The following is a 15,993-nucleotide window of genomic DNA, read 5'->3' as shown; positions in this document are numbered from 1 at the left end:
GGAGTATGGGTAGTGAGAGGATACTTAGGCTCTGGCTGGAATGGTGACCAGGTGGTGAATTTCCCAACAGTAATGAATGGAATCGTGGACTCTCCATGCCAGAACAGCAAATAGTTTATCAGGTAAGCATACATTTTGGGGGTTTTGGTCAGGATTTAATGTTCCCTGACATGAGGGAATTCTCTTTCACAAATCAGCCTGTAACACCCATATTAAATATGTTGCTAATACAAGTGAAGTAATAAAAGCGCCTCTTGCCGCCTGTGCTAAGGAAGCTTGGGCTCCGTAAAGCTGCGCTAGGGCACAATGCATTAGGGCCCCAGTTATAGCAACTTATTCTTTATGTTATTGATATAAATGCTGTTTAAACTCCAAGCAACCGCTTGTTTCTTGCCACTTAATAGTCTGGAATGGAATAGAAACCTGAGTGAGAATCCAGTAGCTGCACTTAGTATGACTGTTCCACAAACAGAATCGCTCGCTCACTTCACTAAGGTTCTTCTTTGCAGACTCGGAAGAGAGAAGATAAGTTGTTGAGTAATATTAAGGAGCTTGAGAATGCTGTGAGAGATCAGTTAGATCAACGCGCGTCACCAGTACAAGAGGTGACAAGAATAAAGGAGCAACCAATTGCCACAAACCAGAAAGAGGTGAGTTTTGTTGCTGAGGTTTCTTGCCCCTATCTCAAGCTTTAGATCTGGTAACTAGTTCTCCAGTGTGATGCCCATATGTCCGGTGTGATGCCCAGTATACCCTAACAGAGGTCTCTTCCAGTCTCACACAGAGGTCAGCGGGAGCCCAGATCCTTATATGACATCACTAGCCAAAGCCCTGGATGCACCAGCCTCACCTTCTTCACTTTATTTTTTCCGTCTTTGCACAACATTCGATAGAACTTTACTTCCTCCTGTCTTATGGGCAGATAAAATGTCACGATCCTCTGGTACTATTTGCTATGAACTTGAACTCCGTGCGACACTGCTTGACCCTGTAATGTAAATATTAACACCTAAAGCACATAAAACATTTGCAGTGCGTTCTATATTTCAGCCTCAAGAATTGCTTCGTTGTAAAAGCCCTGGTCAGCCTGACCCCAAGGATGAGAAAACGAAAGATGAACAAGCAGATACGGCATCTGTAGGAGCCAGGTACAGTGAGTGTGAGTGATAGATACGGCAGGCTCATTACACACATCTGTAGGAGCTAGGTACAGTGAGTGTGAGTGATAGATACGACAGGCTCATTACACACATCTGTAGGAGCTAGGTACAGTGAGTGTGAGTGATAGATACGACAGGCTCATTACACACATCTGTAGGAGCCAGGTACAGTGAGTGTGAGTGATAGATACGACAGGCTCATTACACACATCTGTAGGAGCCAGGTACAGTGAGTGTGAGTGATAGATACGACAGGCTCATTACACACATCTGTAGGAGCCAGGTACAGTGAGTGTGAGTGATAGATACGGCAGGCTCATTACACACATCTGTAGGAGCCAGGTACAGTGAGTGTGAGTGATAGATACGACAGGCTCATTACATACATCTGTAGGAGCCAGGTACAGTGAGTGTGAGTGATAGATACGACAGGCTCATTACATACATCTGTAGGAGCCAGGTACAGTGAGTGTGAGTGATAGATACGACAGGCTCATTACACACATCTGTAGGAGCCAGGTACAGTGAGTGTGAGTGATAGATATGGCAGGCTCATTACACACATCTGTAGGAGCCAGGTACAGTGAGTGTGAGTGATAGATACGACAGGCTCATTACATACATCTGTAGGAGCCAGGTACAGTGAGTGTGAGTGATAGATACGACAGGCTCATTACACACATCTGTAGGAGCCAGGTACAGTGAGTGTGAGTGATAGATATGGCAGGCTCATTACATACATCTGTAGGAGCCAGGTACAGTGAGTGTGAGTGATAGATACGACAGGCTCATTACACACATCTGTAGGAGCCAGGTACAGTGAGTGTGAGTGATAGATACGGCAGGCTCATTACATACATCTGTAGGAGCCAGGTACAGTGAGTGTGAGTGATAGATACGACAGGCTCATTACACACATCTGTAGGAGCCAGGTACAGTGAGTGTGAGTGATAGATACGACAGGCTCATTACACACATCTGTAGGAGCCAGGTACAGTGAGTGTGAGTGATAGATACGACAGGCTCATTACACACATCTGTAGGAGCCAGGTATAGTGAGTGTGAGTGATAGATACGACAGGCTCATTACACACATCTGTAGGAGCCAGGTACAGTGAGTGTGAGTGATAGATACGGCAGGCTCATTACACACATCTGTAGGAGCCAGGTACAGTGAGTGTGAGTGATAGATACGACAGGCTCATTACACACATCTGTAGGAGCCAGGTACAGTGAGTGTGAGTGATAGATACGACAGGCTCATTATATACATCTGTAGGAGCCAGGTACAGTGAGTGTGAGTGATAGATACGACAGGCTCATTACACACATCTGTAGGAGCCAGGTACAGTGAGTGTGAGTGATAGATATGGCAGGCTCATTACATACATCTGTTGGAGCCAGGTACAGTGAGTGTGAGTGATAGATACGACAGGCTCATTACACACATCTGTAGGAGCCAGGTACAGTGAGTGTGAGTGATAGATACGGCAGGCTCATTACACACATCTGTAGGAGCCAGGTACAGTGAGTGTGAGTGATAGATACGGCAGGCTCATTACACACATCTGTAGGAGCCAGGTACAGTGAGTGTGAGTGATAGATACGACAGGCTCATTACACACATCTATAGGAGCCAGGTACAGTGAGTGTGAGTGATAGATACGACAGGCTCATTACATACATCTGTAGGAGCCAGGTACAGTGAGTGTGAGTGATAGATACGACAGGCTCATTACACACATCTGTAGGAGCTAGGTACAGTGAGTGTGAGTGATAGATACGACAGGCTCATTACACACATCTGTAGGGGCCAGGTACAGTGAGTGTGAGTGATAGATACGGCAGGCTCATTACACACATCTGTAGGAGCTAGGTACAGTGAGTGTGAGTGATAGATACGACAGGCTCATTACATACATCTGTAGGAGCCAGGTACAGTGAGTGTGAGTGATAGATACGACAGGCTCATTACACACATCTGTAGGAGCCAGGTACAGTGAGTTTGAGTGATAGATACGACAGGCTCATTACACACATCTGTAGGAGCCAGGTACAGTGAGTGTGAGTGATAGATACGACAGGCTCATTACACACATCTGTAGGAGCTAGGTACAGTGAGTGTGAGTGATAGATACGACAGGCTCATTACACACATCTGTAGGAGCCAGGTACAGTGAGTGTGAGTGATAGATACGGCAGGCTCATTACACACATCTGTAGGAGCTAGGTACAGTGAGTGTGAGTGATAGATACGGCAGGCTCATTACACACATCTGTAGGAGCTAGGTACAGTGAGTGTGAGTGATAGATACGACAGGCTCATTACACACATCTGTAGGAGCTAGGTACAGTGAGTGTGAGTGATAGATACGACACGCTCATTACACACATCTGTAGGAGCCAGGTACAGTGAGTGTGAGTGATAGATAAGACAGGCTCATTACATACATCTGTAGGAGCCAGGTACAGTGAGTGTGAGTGATAGATACGACAGGCTCATTACATACATCTGTAGGAGCCAGGTACAGTGAGTGTGAGTGATAGATACGACAGGCTCATTACACACATCTGTAGGAGCCAGGTACAATGAGTGTGAGTGATAGATACGACAGGCTCATTACACAAATCTGTAGGGGCCAGGTACAGTGAGTGTGAGTGATAGATACGACAGGCTCATTACATACATCTGTAGAAGCCAGGTACAGTGAGTGTGAGTGATAGATACGACAGGCTCATTACATACATCTGTAGGAGCCAGGTACAGTGAGTGTGAGTGATAGATACGACAGGCTCATTACATACATCTGTAGGAGCCAGGTACAGTGAGTGTGAGTGATAGATACGACAGGCTCATTACATACATCTGTAGGAGCCAGGTACAGTGAGTGTGAGTGATAGATACGGCAGGCTCATTACACACATCTGTAGGAGCCAGGTACAGTGAGTGTGAGTGATAGATACGGCAGGCTCATTACACACATCTGTAGGAGCCAGGTACAGTGAGTGTGAGTGATAGATACGACAGGCTCATTACACACATCTGTAGGAGCTAGGTACAGTGAGTGTGAGTGATAGATACGACACGCTCATTACACACATCTGTAGGAGCCAGGTACAGTGAGTGTGAGTGATAGATACGACAGGCTCATTACATACATCTGTAGGAGCCAGGTACAGTGAGTGTGAGTGATAGATACGACAGGCTCATTACACACATCTGTAGGAGCCAGGTACAGTGAGTGTGAGTGATAGATACGACAGGCTCATTACATACATCTGTAGGAGCCAGGTACAGTGAGTGTGAGTGATAGATACGACAGGCTCATTACATACATCTGTAGGAGCCAGGTACAGTGAGTGTGAGTGATAGATACGACAGGCTCATTACATACATCTGTAGGAGCCAGGTACAATGAGTGTGAGTGATAGATACGACAGGCTCATTACACACATCTGTAGGAGCCAGGTACAATGAGTGTGAGTGATAGATACGACAGGCTCATTACATACATCTGTAGGAGCCAGGTACAGTGAGTGTGAGTGATAGATACGACAGGCTCATTACATACATCTGTAGGAGCCAGGTACAGTGAGTGTGAGTGATAGATACGACAGGCTCATTACATACATCTGTAGGAGCCAGGTACAGTGAGTGTGAGTGATAGATACGACAGGCTCATTACACACATCTGTAGGAGCCAGGTACAGTGAGTGTGAGTGATAGATACGACAGGCTCATTACACACATCTGTAGGGGCCAGGTACAGTGAGTGTGAGTGATAGATACGACAGGCTCATTACACACATCTGTAGGAGCCAGGTACAGTGAGTGTGAGTGATAGATACGACAGGCTCATTACACAAATCTGTAGGGGCCAGGTACAGTGAGTGTGAGTGATAGATACGACAGGCTCATTACACACATCTGTAGGAGCCAGGTACAATGAGTGTGAGTGATAGATACGACAGGCTCATTATATACATCTGTAGGAGCCAGGTACAGTGAGTGTGAGTGATAGATACGACAGGCTCATTATATACATCTGTAGGAGCCAGGTACAGTGAGTGTGAGTGATAGATACGACAGGCTCATTACACACATCTGTAGGAGCCAGGTACAGTGAGTGTGAGTGATAGATACGACAGGCTCATCACATACATCTGTAGGAGCCAGGTACAGTGAGTGTGAGTGATAGATACGACAGGCTCATTACACACTTCTGTAGGAGCTAGGTACAGTGAGTGTGAGTGATAGATACGACAGGCTCATTACATACATCTGTAGGAGCTAGGTACAGTGAGTGTGAGTGATAGATACGACAGGCTCATTACATACATCTGTAGGAGCCAGGTACAGTGAGTGTGAGTGATAGATACGACAGGCTCATTACACACATCTGTAGGAGCCAGGTACAGTGAGTGTGAGTGATAGATACGACAGGCTCATTATATACATCTGTAGGAGCCAGGTATAGTGAGTGTGAGTGATAGATACGACAGGCTCATTACTTACATCTATAGGAGCCAGGTACAGTGAGTGTGAGTGATAGATACGACAGGCTCATTACACACATCTATAGGAGCCAGGTACAGTGAGTGTGAGTGATAGATACGACAGGCTCATTACACACATCTGTAGGAGCCAGGTACAGTGAGTGTCAGTGATAGATACGACAGGCTCATTACATACATCTGTAGAAGCCAGGTACAGTGAGTGTGAGTGATAGATACGACAGGCTCATTACACACATCTATAGGAGCCAGGTACAGTGAGTGTGAGTGAACCTACACACATCTGTAGGAACCAGGTACAGTGAGTGTGAGTGATAGATACGACAGGCTCATTACACACATCTGTAGGAGCTAGGCACAGTGAGTGTGAGTGATAGATACGACAGGCTCATTACACACATCTGTAGGAGCCAGGTACAGTGAGTGTGAGTGGTAGATACGACAGGCTCATTACACACATCTGTAAGATGTGAGTGTGAGTGACATTGTTATAATAAATCTAATGTAGTCCTTAGGATATGTTAGTGCTAAATAAAGATATTTTATTACCCTAAAAAATATTTTTCCCAAAGGCAGGGAGAGCCCACAACTTCATTTATTACTGTTGGGAATATCAACACCTGGCCACCAGGAGGAGGCAAAGACACCCCATCCGAAGGCTATAAATGTCCCTCCCACTTCCCCAATCCCCTAAGTCATTCTTTGCCTTTCGTCACTAAAGGAGGATGGCAGAGAGGGGAAGGGTTCCTTCCTCCCCCCAGAATAAGAAAGCTAGACCTAAAAGGCGTCTGTCCTCTACTTTTCGTTCCTGTCGTTCAGACAAGAACCAGCGGACTCAATCATCCTCCAAGCCTGAACAGTCCAAAGGGGACTTGGAAGCCTAACCAGTCTTGGAACAAATCCAAGCAGACCCAAAAGCACACAGACAACAAATCCTCATAAAAGGGCGGCCCCCGATCTGGGATCGGATCGAGTAGGGGGCAGACTGTCCTTTTTCTCAGAGGCTAGGGTTCAGGTTGTTAAGGATCCTTGGGTGTAAGACGTCATATCTCAGGGATACAAAATAGGGTTCAAATCCTCCAAGGGGCAGATTTCTCCTTTCAAGACCAGAGAAGAGGGCAGCCTTCTTGGATTGTTTTCGGGACCTTTCTTCCTTGGGAGTAATCGTCCTAGTGCCCGCCTCAGAATGGGGTCTAGGTTTTTGCTCAAACCTCTTTGTTGTTCCCAAAAAGAGGGAACTTATCGCCCTATCCTGGACTTAAAATGTCTCAATAAGTTTCTCAGGGTTCCCTTCTTCAAAATGGAGACTATCAGGTTCACTACCTTGATTCAGGAAGGACAGTTCATGACTACAATCGACATAAAGGATGCATAACTTCATGTCCCGATCCACAAGGATTATTTTCAGTTCCTGTTTTTTGGGGTTTTTTTGGACCAACATTTCCTGTTCATAGCCCTGTCATTTGGCTTAGCTACTGCTCCCAGAATATTTACAAAGGTTTTGGGAGCTTTCCAAGCAGTGGCCAGATCCCAGGGTATCGCAGTGACTCCTTACCTGGACGATATCTTGGTTCAAACTTCATATTTTCCTTTGGCAAGATATTGCACGGAGTCTCTTCTGTCTCCTTCAGACACACGGATGGAAGATCATTCTAGAAAAAAGTTCCCTGGTTCCTAGTACCAGGGTTGTTTTCTTTTTTATGACACAATGAGTCCACGGATCATCTTAATTACTAATGGGATATTCACCTCCTGGTCAGCAGGAGGCGGCAAAGAGCACCACAGCAAAGCTGTTAAATAGCTCCTCCCTTCCCTCCCACTCCAGTCATTCTCTTTGCCTACCTTAGTAATAGGAAGAGGTAAAGTGAGGTGTTAGAAAAGATTCTTCAATCAAGAGTTTATTATTTTTAAAGTGGTACAAAATTCTGCTGCTTTGTCCTAGGGTGTAGCCGTAGTCCATATCAGTCTCTTCAGTAGAGCTTTGGTGGCTTTAGAGCAATGGGAACTGGTGGGACATAATTCTTACTGAGCCTCCCATGTATCCTTGCTGCTCTGTATGCCTTAGCCTGAGGTAAAAATTACTCAGCATGCTTTTTCCTCCACAGGTCAATGGGAGGGAGAGGACCTCTTAGGCCTGTGAGCTGCCTTGCTGTCAGGCAGAAGTAAAGGTAAGTGCTGCTTTATATATTATCTGGGGGGACCCAGAACGGAGTAAGCACACTATTATCATTACTAAGTGCACAGGAATAGAAGAGGCACTTGGGTTGGGACTAGATATGTGCATGGCGAAAAGATTTGGTTCGGTTCGGATCGATTCGGATTTTTTTGAATTTCGGTTCAGATCAATTCGAATTCGGAAAAATTAGAATCGGTTCGGATTCAAATAAATTCAGCTGGATTCGATTTGGTTCGGAATTTCGGAATTCGGTGGGATGTGCTGTGTATTAGACTAGTATTATGTACTGTATATTAGGTGTAACACATAGCAGAGTGATATAACCTAATATACTGTACAATACTAGTGTAATCCATGGCCATCAGAATCTACCGAATAAATCAGAACTAATTCGGATTTATTCTGTAAATTCGGCACTATTTTAATTCAGAAATCCGAATCCCGAATTTTACAAATTCGGATGAATTTCCGAATCGATCCGAAACGAATCGTCTAGTTGGGACACTAAAAACTCTCCTAATCTGGAGAGGTATTGGGACCGCATTTATGTGCTGGGGCTGGGGATTGCTTTTGGCTCTGGTGGTTTACACTTTATTTAAGCAGAGTATCGTTTAATGTACAAGGACAGCATAAGAGTAATAAGCAGTACATATTGGAGCTTATTGTATGCGATGCAGGGGCACGCCCACGATGGGCGGGTCTTCCGAGTTTGCGGCAATTCAATTGCGCCTCGGTCGGGTAGACATTTGCAACACATTTTCTGAAGTGCTGTCTAGAAACACATGGTCCGTTCAGAGCATGCGTTTCTAGCACCGGATTGAAAATTTGTACTGCAGCGCTGAGCGGACACAAGGGGTATAGACCATCCGTTTGCCTGTCAGGTAGGAGCACCTCAGCACGGTAGCTGTGGTCCAGAGGTGTTTTTCTTTGGCCTTATATTGGTAGTTTGATAATGTAAGTCTTAAGGTAAAAAAGTTAACGCTTTGAATTTAAAGAGACAGTAACGTCTTTTTATTTTAAAATTTTTAACAGATATAAAAAATTTTTTTATTGAATATTGGGTCAATTGTGAAAAAGTATGGACCAAGGGGCCTTACAAAATGTTGCTTGCTCCTTGTGCTTTGAAGCAAATGTGGAACCACCAATCCCTTTCTGTCTCTCATGTATTGAAAGGACTTTAAATTATAGGGGAAAGATTTTTTCTGAGCAAAATATTTCTAAGGCGGATGCTGCCCAAGAGTCTAATGACGAGGTTCAATATATGCCGCAGCTTTCTCCCCAAGCGTCCGAAATGTTACCGCCTGCACAAGCAGTGCCCTGCACTTCTGGTCTAGCTCTCGCTGGAGTTACCTTAAAAGACATAGCTTCTCTCATGTCTTCTACAATTTCTGATGCATTGTCTGCTTTCCCAATGTTGCAGGGCAAACGTAAGAAGATACCAAGACATTCAGTAAGCGAGGTTTCTGACGCAATTGTTGCAATTTCGGAGGTGCCCTCCCAAAAACCTGAAGAGGAGGATACTGCTGTAGCATCTAAAGGTGAAATTTCAAATTCAGAATGTGTTATTCCTCTTGCTGATACTGAGGTTGCATCTTTTAGGTTTAAGCTAGAACACCTTCGTCTGTTACTTAGGGAGGTTTTAGCTACTTTGGACGACAGGGACTCCACGGTAGTGGTTGTTCCTAAGAAGTCTAGTAAGCTGAACAAATATTTCGAGGTTCCTTCCTCGACAGACATGTTTCCGGTTCCTGACCGAGCTTCTGAGATAATTGCTAAGGAATGGGAGAGACCGGGCATACCTTTCTTTCATGTAATTGGCAAGAGTCCATGAGCTAGTGACGTATGGGATATACAATTCTACCAGGAGGGGCAAAGTTTCCCAAACCGCAAAATGCCTATAAATACACCCCTCACCACAGCCACAATTCAGTTTTACAAACTTTGCCTCCTATGGAGGTGGTGAAGTAAGTTTGTGCTAAGATTTCTACGTTGATATGGGGAGGAGCTATATATACAGCTCTGCTGTGGTGCTCTTTGCCACTTACTGTTGGCAGGAGGTTAATATCCCACAAGTAAGGATGAAATCCGTGGACTCGTCGTATCTTGTAGAAGAAAAAGGCAATAGGCAAATAGGAATGAGGTCTAATATAATGAAAATATTACCTCCCTTTTCAGATCGACGATATACTCTCATATACCATTACCTCTACTGATAACTGTTTCAGTACTGGTTTGGCTATCTGCTATATGTGGATGGGTGTCTTCAGGTAAGTATGTTTTTATTTCTTAAGACACCTCACCTATGGTTTGGCACTTTATGTATTTATATAAAGTTTTTAATATATGTATTGTACTTATATTTGCCATGATTCAGGTTTCAGTATATTTCCTTTTGCAGACTGTCAGTTTCATATCTGGGAAATGAATTTTTTAGAAATTTATTTCTTACCTGGGGTGTAGTCTTTTTTCAATTGACTGTCATTTTTCTAAATCACGGGCAGAATTAGGCTTGCGAGGGCGCAAAATGCTAAAGTTTATTGCGTCATTCTTGGCGCGAGATTTGTTTGGCGTGAAGTTACGTTCGTTGATGCAAATTTGTCATTTCCGACGTCTTAGTTGGCGCCGGGTCCTTTCACAAGGTTACGTCATCTATGACGAGTTGTTTTTGGCGCCAAAAAATATTTTTCTGTTTATATTATATAATATTTTCATTATATTAGACCTCATTCCTATTTGCCTATTGCCTTTTTCTTTTTCGACGAGTCCACGGATTTCATCCTTACTTGTGGGATATTAACCTCCTGCCAACAGTAAGTGGCAAAGAGCACCACAGCAGAGCTGTATATATAGCTCCTCCCTTCCCTCCACCCCCAGTCATTCTCTTTGCCTGTGTTAGTAATAGGAAGAGGTAAAGTGAGGTGTTAGTTTTAGTTTCTTCAATCAAGAAGTTTTTTTTATATTTTTATTGAGGTTTTTTTGTCAAAACAAACAATTAGTAATTGCCAATACACATCATGACAAACAAAGATTAATACAAGGTAAACTGCTGACACATGTCAAATGAATATACACAAGAGTTGGATGACAAATTACTTTCACATACTATACGATAAGTGCTATATTAACTGGACACCTACTACCTGATGTAAGCGACCACTGTTGGGCCACCTAGATTTACCGTGAACAGAATACAGAGTAGGTAGACATGACTTAAGGGGGGCCACTTATGGGTCCCTATTGAAAAACCTCTATTTTTTTATTTTTTTTTCTTGTTATATGAAAAGTATCAATATAAAGGTAAAATAATATGGTATAATATATTCTAAACTCCCTTAGTAGCAAATAGGATCCACTGTGAAGCCTTCCAACCAGTACCTTAAGGCATTTGCTGCTTTTGATTCGGACTCCCAAAAGGTCTCTAAAATATACTGTATGGAGAAAAACTTGATAGAACTGTTTAAGGAGGCCTACTGGTCTAAATGAAACAGGTAGGACCCGCATTGTGGTATTATGTAAAGTAGGAGAGAGTACTAATGGAGTGAAGGAGGGTGCGGTATAAGTAAGAGAAACCGCTAGGTTAGTTCTCCTTGGCTAGGAGATGCATTACATAGAGGGGGGGGGGGAGGTGGTAAAGTAAATGCGATGAATATAATATATGCCAAAGGAACCTTTTGAAATACCGGGCATCAATTATGATGTTACTATGTTAAGGAGAAAAATTAGTGGGGTTGTAAAAAACATAGGGAGTGTAAGTGGATTATAGACTCATCTGACTAATAATGATGATCAGTCCTGCTGACCTGACTAGATAAGAGATATATTTGGGAAAATTGTAGCTTAAGGGATGTTAGTAAGTCAGGTGTAGGGGATGTTATTGAGAAAAACATACCAGCGTTCAGTGACACCCTAACAGCCATATATCAACTAAAGGGTAGGGGAAGGAATGAAATATTAACCATTTGGATCACATGGTGAGACCAAAATGTGGCTCTAGGGATAGGAGGCCTATGCGAGTGCTTATAGTAAATACTAGTGTTAATTTTTGTGGGGATACAACAATTAAAGGGAAGGGGAGGGGGGGGGCGAGAATTTGGGTGAGACAAATGGGATGTGGCCCATAAACTTAATGGCTGCTATAGGGGCCCTAATAGTACCTATATGGTGTGTACACCTAGGCCTAATACAAAGGTCTCCATTAAATGTGAGAGCTTACACTCCGTTGGAATCGTGCGAAAGGGGGACTTACCGCCTCGGCCGCTGGCAGCACGCCCCCCGAACAGAAAGATTATTAACATTAGTGTACAGGCATTCCAATGGAATAAAAAAGAGACATATAACTTAGACCTCTGAACCAGACTCTCTGCGGCAGTAAAAAGGTGTGTGGGGAATTTCAATAAGGTTAGGTAATACAGGCAGGGTAGTCTCAAATGCGTGCTCATTAAAAGAAATCGAACCAGATATATATGAGAGTACATAGGGGGTTAATACTAAATAGCCTCAGGATAACTCCTGCAGCAAAAATATAATAAACATATCAACTGTCTGTAAGAGTTGTCTATGATAAGAAAGGTCATCACCAAATTAGCTATAAATATATTTGTATACTGGCTCCTAAATTGCCCTGTGCTGACATCAACAGTTTTGCCACTAACTGGGGGAATAAAAACCGCATTGATGTAGAGTACAGCTCATGTATGGATAGCTATTAGGCTGCTAAATAGATGCAAACAAGAGGTGACAAAAAACATATGTACAATGTAAGTGAGTGGAATAACATATAGAACCTCATCTCATTGACTAGCATTAGCAATTGATGTGCAAGATCTCCACTCACCATCCCACATATACCTAAAGCGATTATTGCATATAATATTTAACCTTTAGCAAGCATATTGTTGAACAAAGAAACAAATACAGCTTTTTTTTAAAAAAAATGGTTCTAGGAATACAGTCACAAGGGTTAATTTTAGCCTTAATATTCTGAAGCCTTACTGAAACGCTAGTGCAAGCAGGGTCCTTGCTATGGAGACCCCTTTTAACTGTTGCAGCAAGTACAACCAAGACCAGATTTTTATAGATCTTCTGAAGCATTTTGCTGGTGCAATGTACATGTGGACTGCAAAGTATGGCAGAATGGGAAGACGTGGGGTCCACTTCCATTCATAAACATCAATACATGCTGTAGAGTAACAACGGTAAGGCAAAACTATAATAATCTTTGGGAGGCTGCAAAACATATAAGAGGGTAGAGGTGAGCAGGTAATGCAGAGGAATAAGGGCCTAGACAGTTAAGTCAGCGAGGAAAACATGCATAATATGTAGTTCTGAGTCCATAATAAGTAAATTTACCCCACTCCGGTGCTCAATGATGCAGAACAGTCTCTAGTCCTGGGAACCCCAGCTTCAGGGTGGAAGGGCTCTCCAGTGCTTGTTTCTGTACAGTCAGTTATACTATATTGGGAGCCCAAAAAGATGAATGCAAGGTGCCCCACTCTGGGGGGGTATCACTGTTGCAGTCACCGTTTGCTGTAGCCGCTAGAAGGTAGTAACTCACCGCATCAATGTCATTGCAATCACTCTCCAGCTCACTGAATGCGGTCGGACCAAGTGAAGCCTCCACGCGATGTATAGATAGGCCGATAACAGGTGCTCGCTTCAGTTTAACATCAGCCCTGTCAGCCCTCTCCCCATCTCTCCTTGCATCTCCGGCTCTCAAAATTGGGCTGATCTCAGAAGCCTGCACAGTATGCTGCGTCTCCCGTACCTCCTGCAGTGACCCTGTAGATGCGGCCCCAACATCTTCTTTCTGCTGGGAGGGCAAGGTATTTAGATTCTGTAGCGGTCGTACTAATAGGGCAGAAACCCACGCGGTAAGGTGTATCTCAAGGCTATGGAAGTACTCGTCAATGAGCTGCCGCCCATGTCGTTCCCAGGCCTCCATATCCATGCTGCGCCACAAGTGTAGTAGTTGAACTTCTTATTAAGGGAACCACCGCTGTTCTGAAAGCTGCAGAGTGACCGTGGCTAAGCTGGCCCGTATGCCTGGGGAGGATAAATAGTGTGTCCCTCTGAATCCTCAAGCAATATTTGTCCCAGCTGCCCCAGGGCTCAGTGAACAAAATGGCAGCGTTCACCACATGGCGAAGTGGAAGGGCCAAAAATTTTATGTACGACCCCTATATAGAGCTCTCGCCTACCCTGTGTCTTGAGGTGAATGTCTCTTATCTTTAGGATAATAAAATAAGGGATTGGAGGGTAAAATGTCTAGGTATATCCCATACTTTAGTCTATATGCCAGGAGCTCTGCTCAGGCACGTCTGGTCTCTTCGGCAGTTGGCTCCGCCCCCCCAGTTTTTTTATTTTAAATGCTATCGGTGAGTACTATTTTCCTCAGGGAGATATGGAAGAAGATCTCTGTCCTGAGGTTGATGATCTTAGCTGATGTAACTAAGATCCATGTTGGTTCCCACAGAGCTTCTGAAGGTAGTACAAGAGAAATCTTCAGTGTGGAGAACAATTTCATGCTACAAGCAGCATTGAGGTATGTTCAGTCCTTTATTTCTGAGGAGACTTGGTATATCAGAACTGGCTGAAATTTTTTCCCTGCAAGGGTAGGGGTAAGCAGTAGACATGTAAACAAAGGGTATTACTGAAAATCCTGTGTTTATTTATTTTATTGACATAGTACTGGGCTTAAAGCAGCATATATAAAGGGCTTAAAGCAGCATATATAAAGGGACACTGGGAGTGGCAGCTTAACGGTTTTTATTTGGAAAGATGAAATAATCAGTATGGCTGTATATTTATGTTGTGCTTAGGGGACCACATAGCACTTTATTGCTAACCGCTTCTCATGCGGTTGTACAGTCTAATGCGAACGTCGTCCATGATGGGCGGGGCCTATTTTCGCGCGCTCAGACGCGCAGTTTACTCTAACTGAGAAGGCAGCAGGCATTAGCTCCGGTTGGGCCTAAACTGGTGTTCTGTTAACCGGATCGTTGTCTAGTCATTTTTCAGTACCCTGGGGGCAGGTAGGTGCAGGGGTCATTTTTACAAATCAAAAATATTTTTTGCTATAAATATCTTTTAGAGGTTAATTTCACCCTTTGCTCTTAGGGTCCAATAATTTTTGGCACTACTGAATATGTGTAGTTAATTATATAGCGTTATTTAACGTTTTTAGGCAGTTTGTGAAAAATTGTGCGCTTTTTTATTTCTTAAAGGCGCAGTACATGTTTTTAAAAAAATTGTATAAATCAATAAATAAAGTGCTTAACAACTATTGTGGTTATTGCTAGTCTGTACAACATGTCTGACATTGAGGATACTAATTGCTCTATGTGTTTAGAAGCCATTGTGGAACCCCCTCTTACGTTGTGTACCTCTTGTACTGAAAGGGCCTTACAATGTAAAAAGCATATTTTAGGTAAAGAAAGTGTGCCTAAGGATGATTCTCAGTCTGAAGAGAATCAGGATATGCCATCCAATTCTCCCCAGGTGTCACAACCTTTAACGCCCACACAAGCGACTCCAAGTACCTCAAGTGCGTCTAATTCTTTTACTCTGCAGGAGATGGCTGCAGTTATGTCAACTACCCTTACAGAGGTATTATCTAAATTACCAGTGTTACAGGGTAAACGCAGTAGGTCAGGTATTAATGTGAATACTGAATCCTCTGATGCTTTATTGGCTATTTCCGACGTACCCTCACAGTGCTCTGAGTTTGGGGTCAGGGAATTGCTGTCTGAGGGAGAACTTTCAGACTCAGGAAAGATGTTATCTCAGACAGATTCGGACGTCATGTCCTTTAAATTTAAGCTGGAACACCTCCGCCTGTTACTTCGGGAGGTTTTAGTGACTCTGGATGATTGTGACCCTATTGTGATACCACCAGAGAAATTGTGTAAGATAGACAAATATCTAGAGGTGCCTACTTAAACTGATGTTTTTCCGGTTCCTAAAAGAATTTCGGAAATTGTAAAAAAGCAATGGGATAGACAAGGTATACCGTTCTCTCCTCCTCCTAATTTTAAGAAAATGTTTCCCATATCAGACACCGTTCGGGACTCTTGGCAGTCGGTCCCTAAGGTGGAGGGAGCTATATCTACCCTGGCTAAGCGTACAACTATACCTATTGAGGAC

General features: G+C 43.6%; 1 protein-coding gene across 2 annotated transcripts in view; it reads left to right on the top strand.

Annotated features, from left to right (window-relative positions):
* PLEKHA5 (pleckstrin homology domain containing A5) overlaps nucleotides 1-15,993 on the top strand; it is a 1,264,477-nt gene that overhangs the window by 1,209,471 nt on the left and 39,013 nt on the right. The window contains exons 25-26 of one of the 2 annotated variants that reach the window (XM_053719122.1): nucleotides 510-650; nucleotides 1,051-1,148. In XM_053719122.1, coding sequence (XP_053575097.1) covers nucleotides 510-650; nucleotides 1,051-1,148 — 239 coding nt within the window. Of the gene's footprint in view, nucleotides 1-509; nucleotides 651-1,050; nucleotides 1,160-15,993 lie in introns of both variants that reach the window. The other variant, XM_053719123.1, reaches the window with a different exon arrangement.

Source organism: Bombina bombina, chromosome 6, assembly GCF_027579735.1.
Source record: "Bombina bombina isolate aBomBom1 chromosome 6, aBomBom1.pri, whole genome shotgun sequence".
Taxonomy (NCBI): domain Eukaryota; kingdom Metazoa; phylum Chordata; class Amphibia; order Anura; family Bombinatoridae; genus Bombina; species Bombina bombina.
This window is presented reverse-complemented; position numbering and strand designations above follow the sequence as displayed.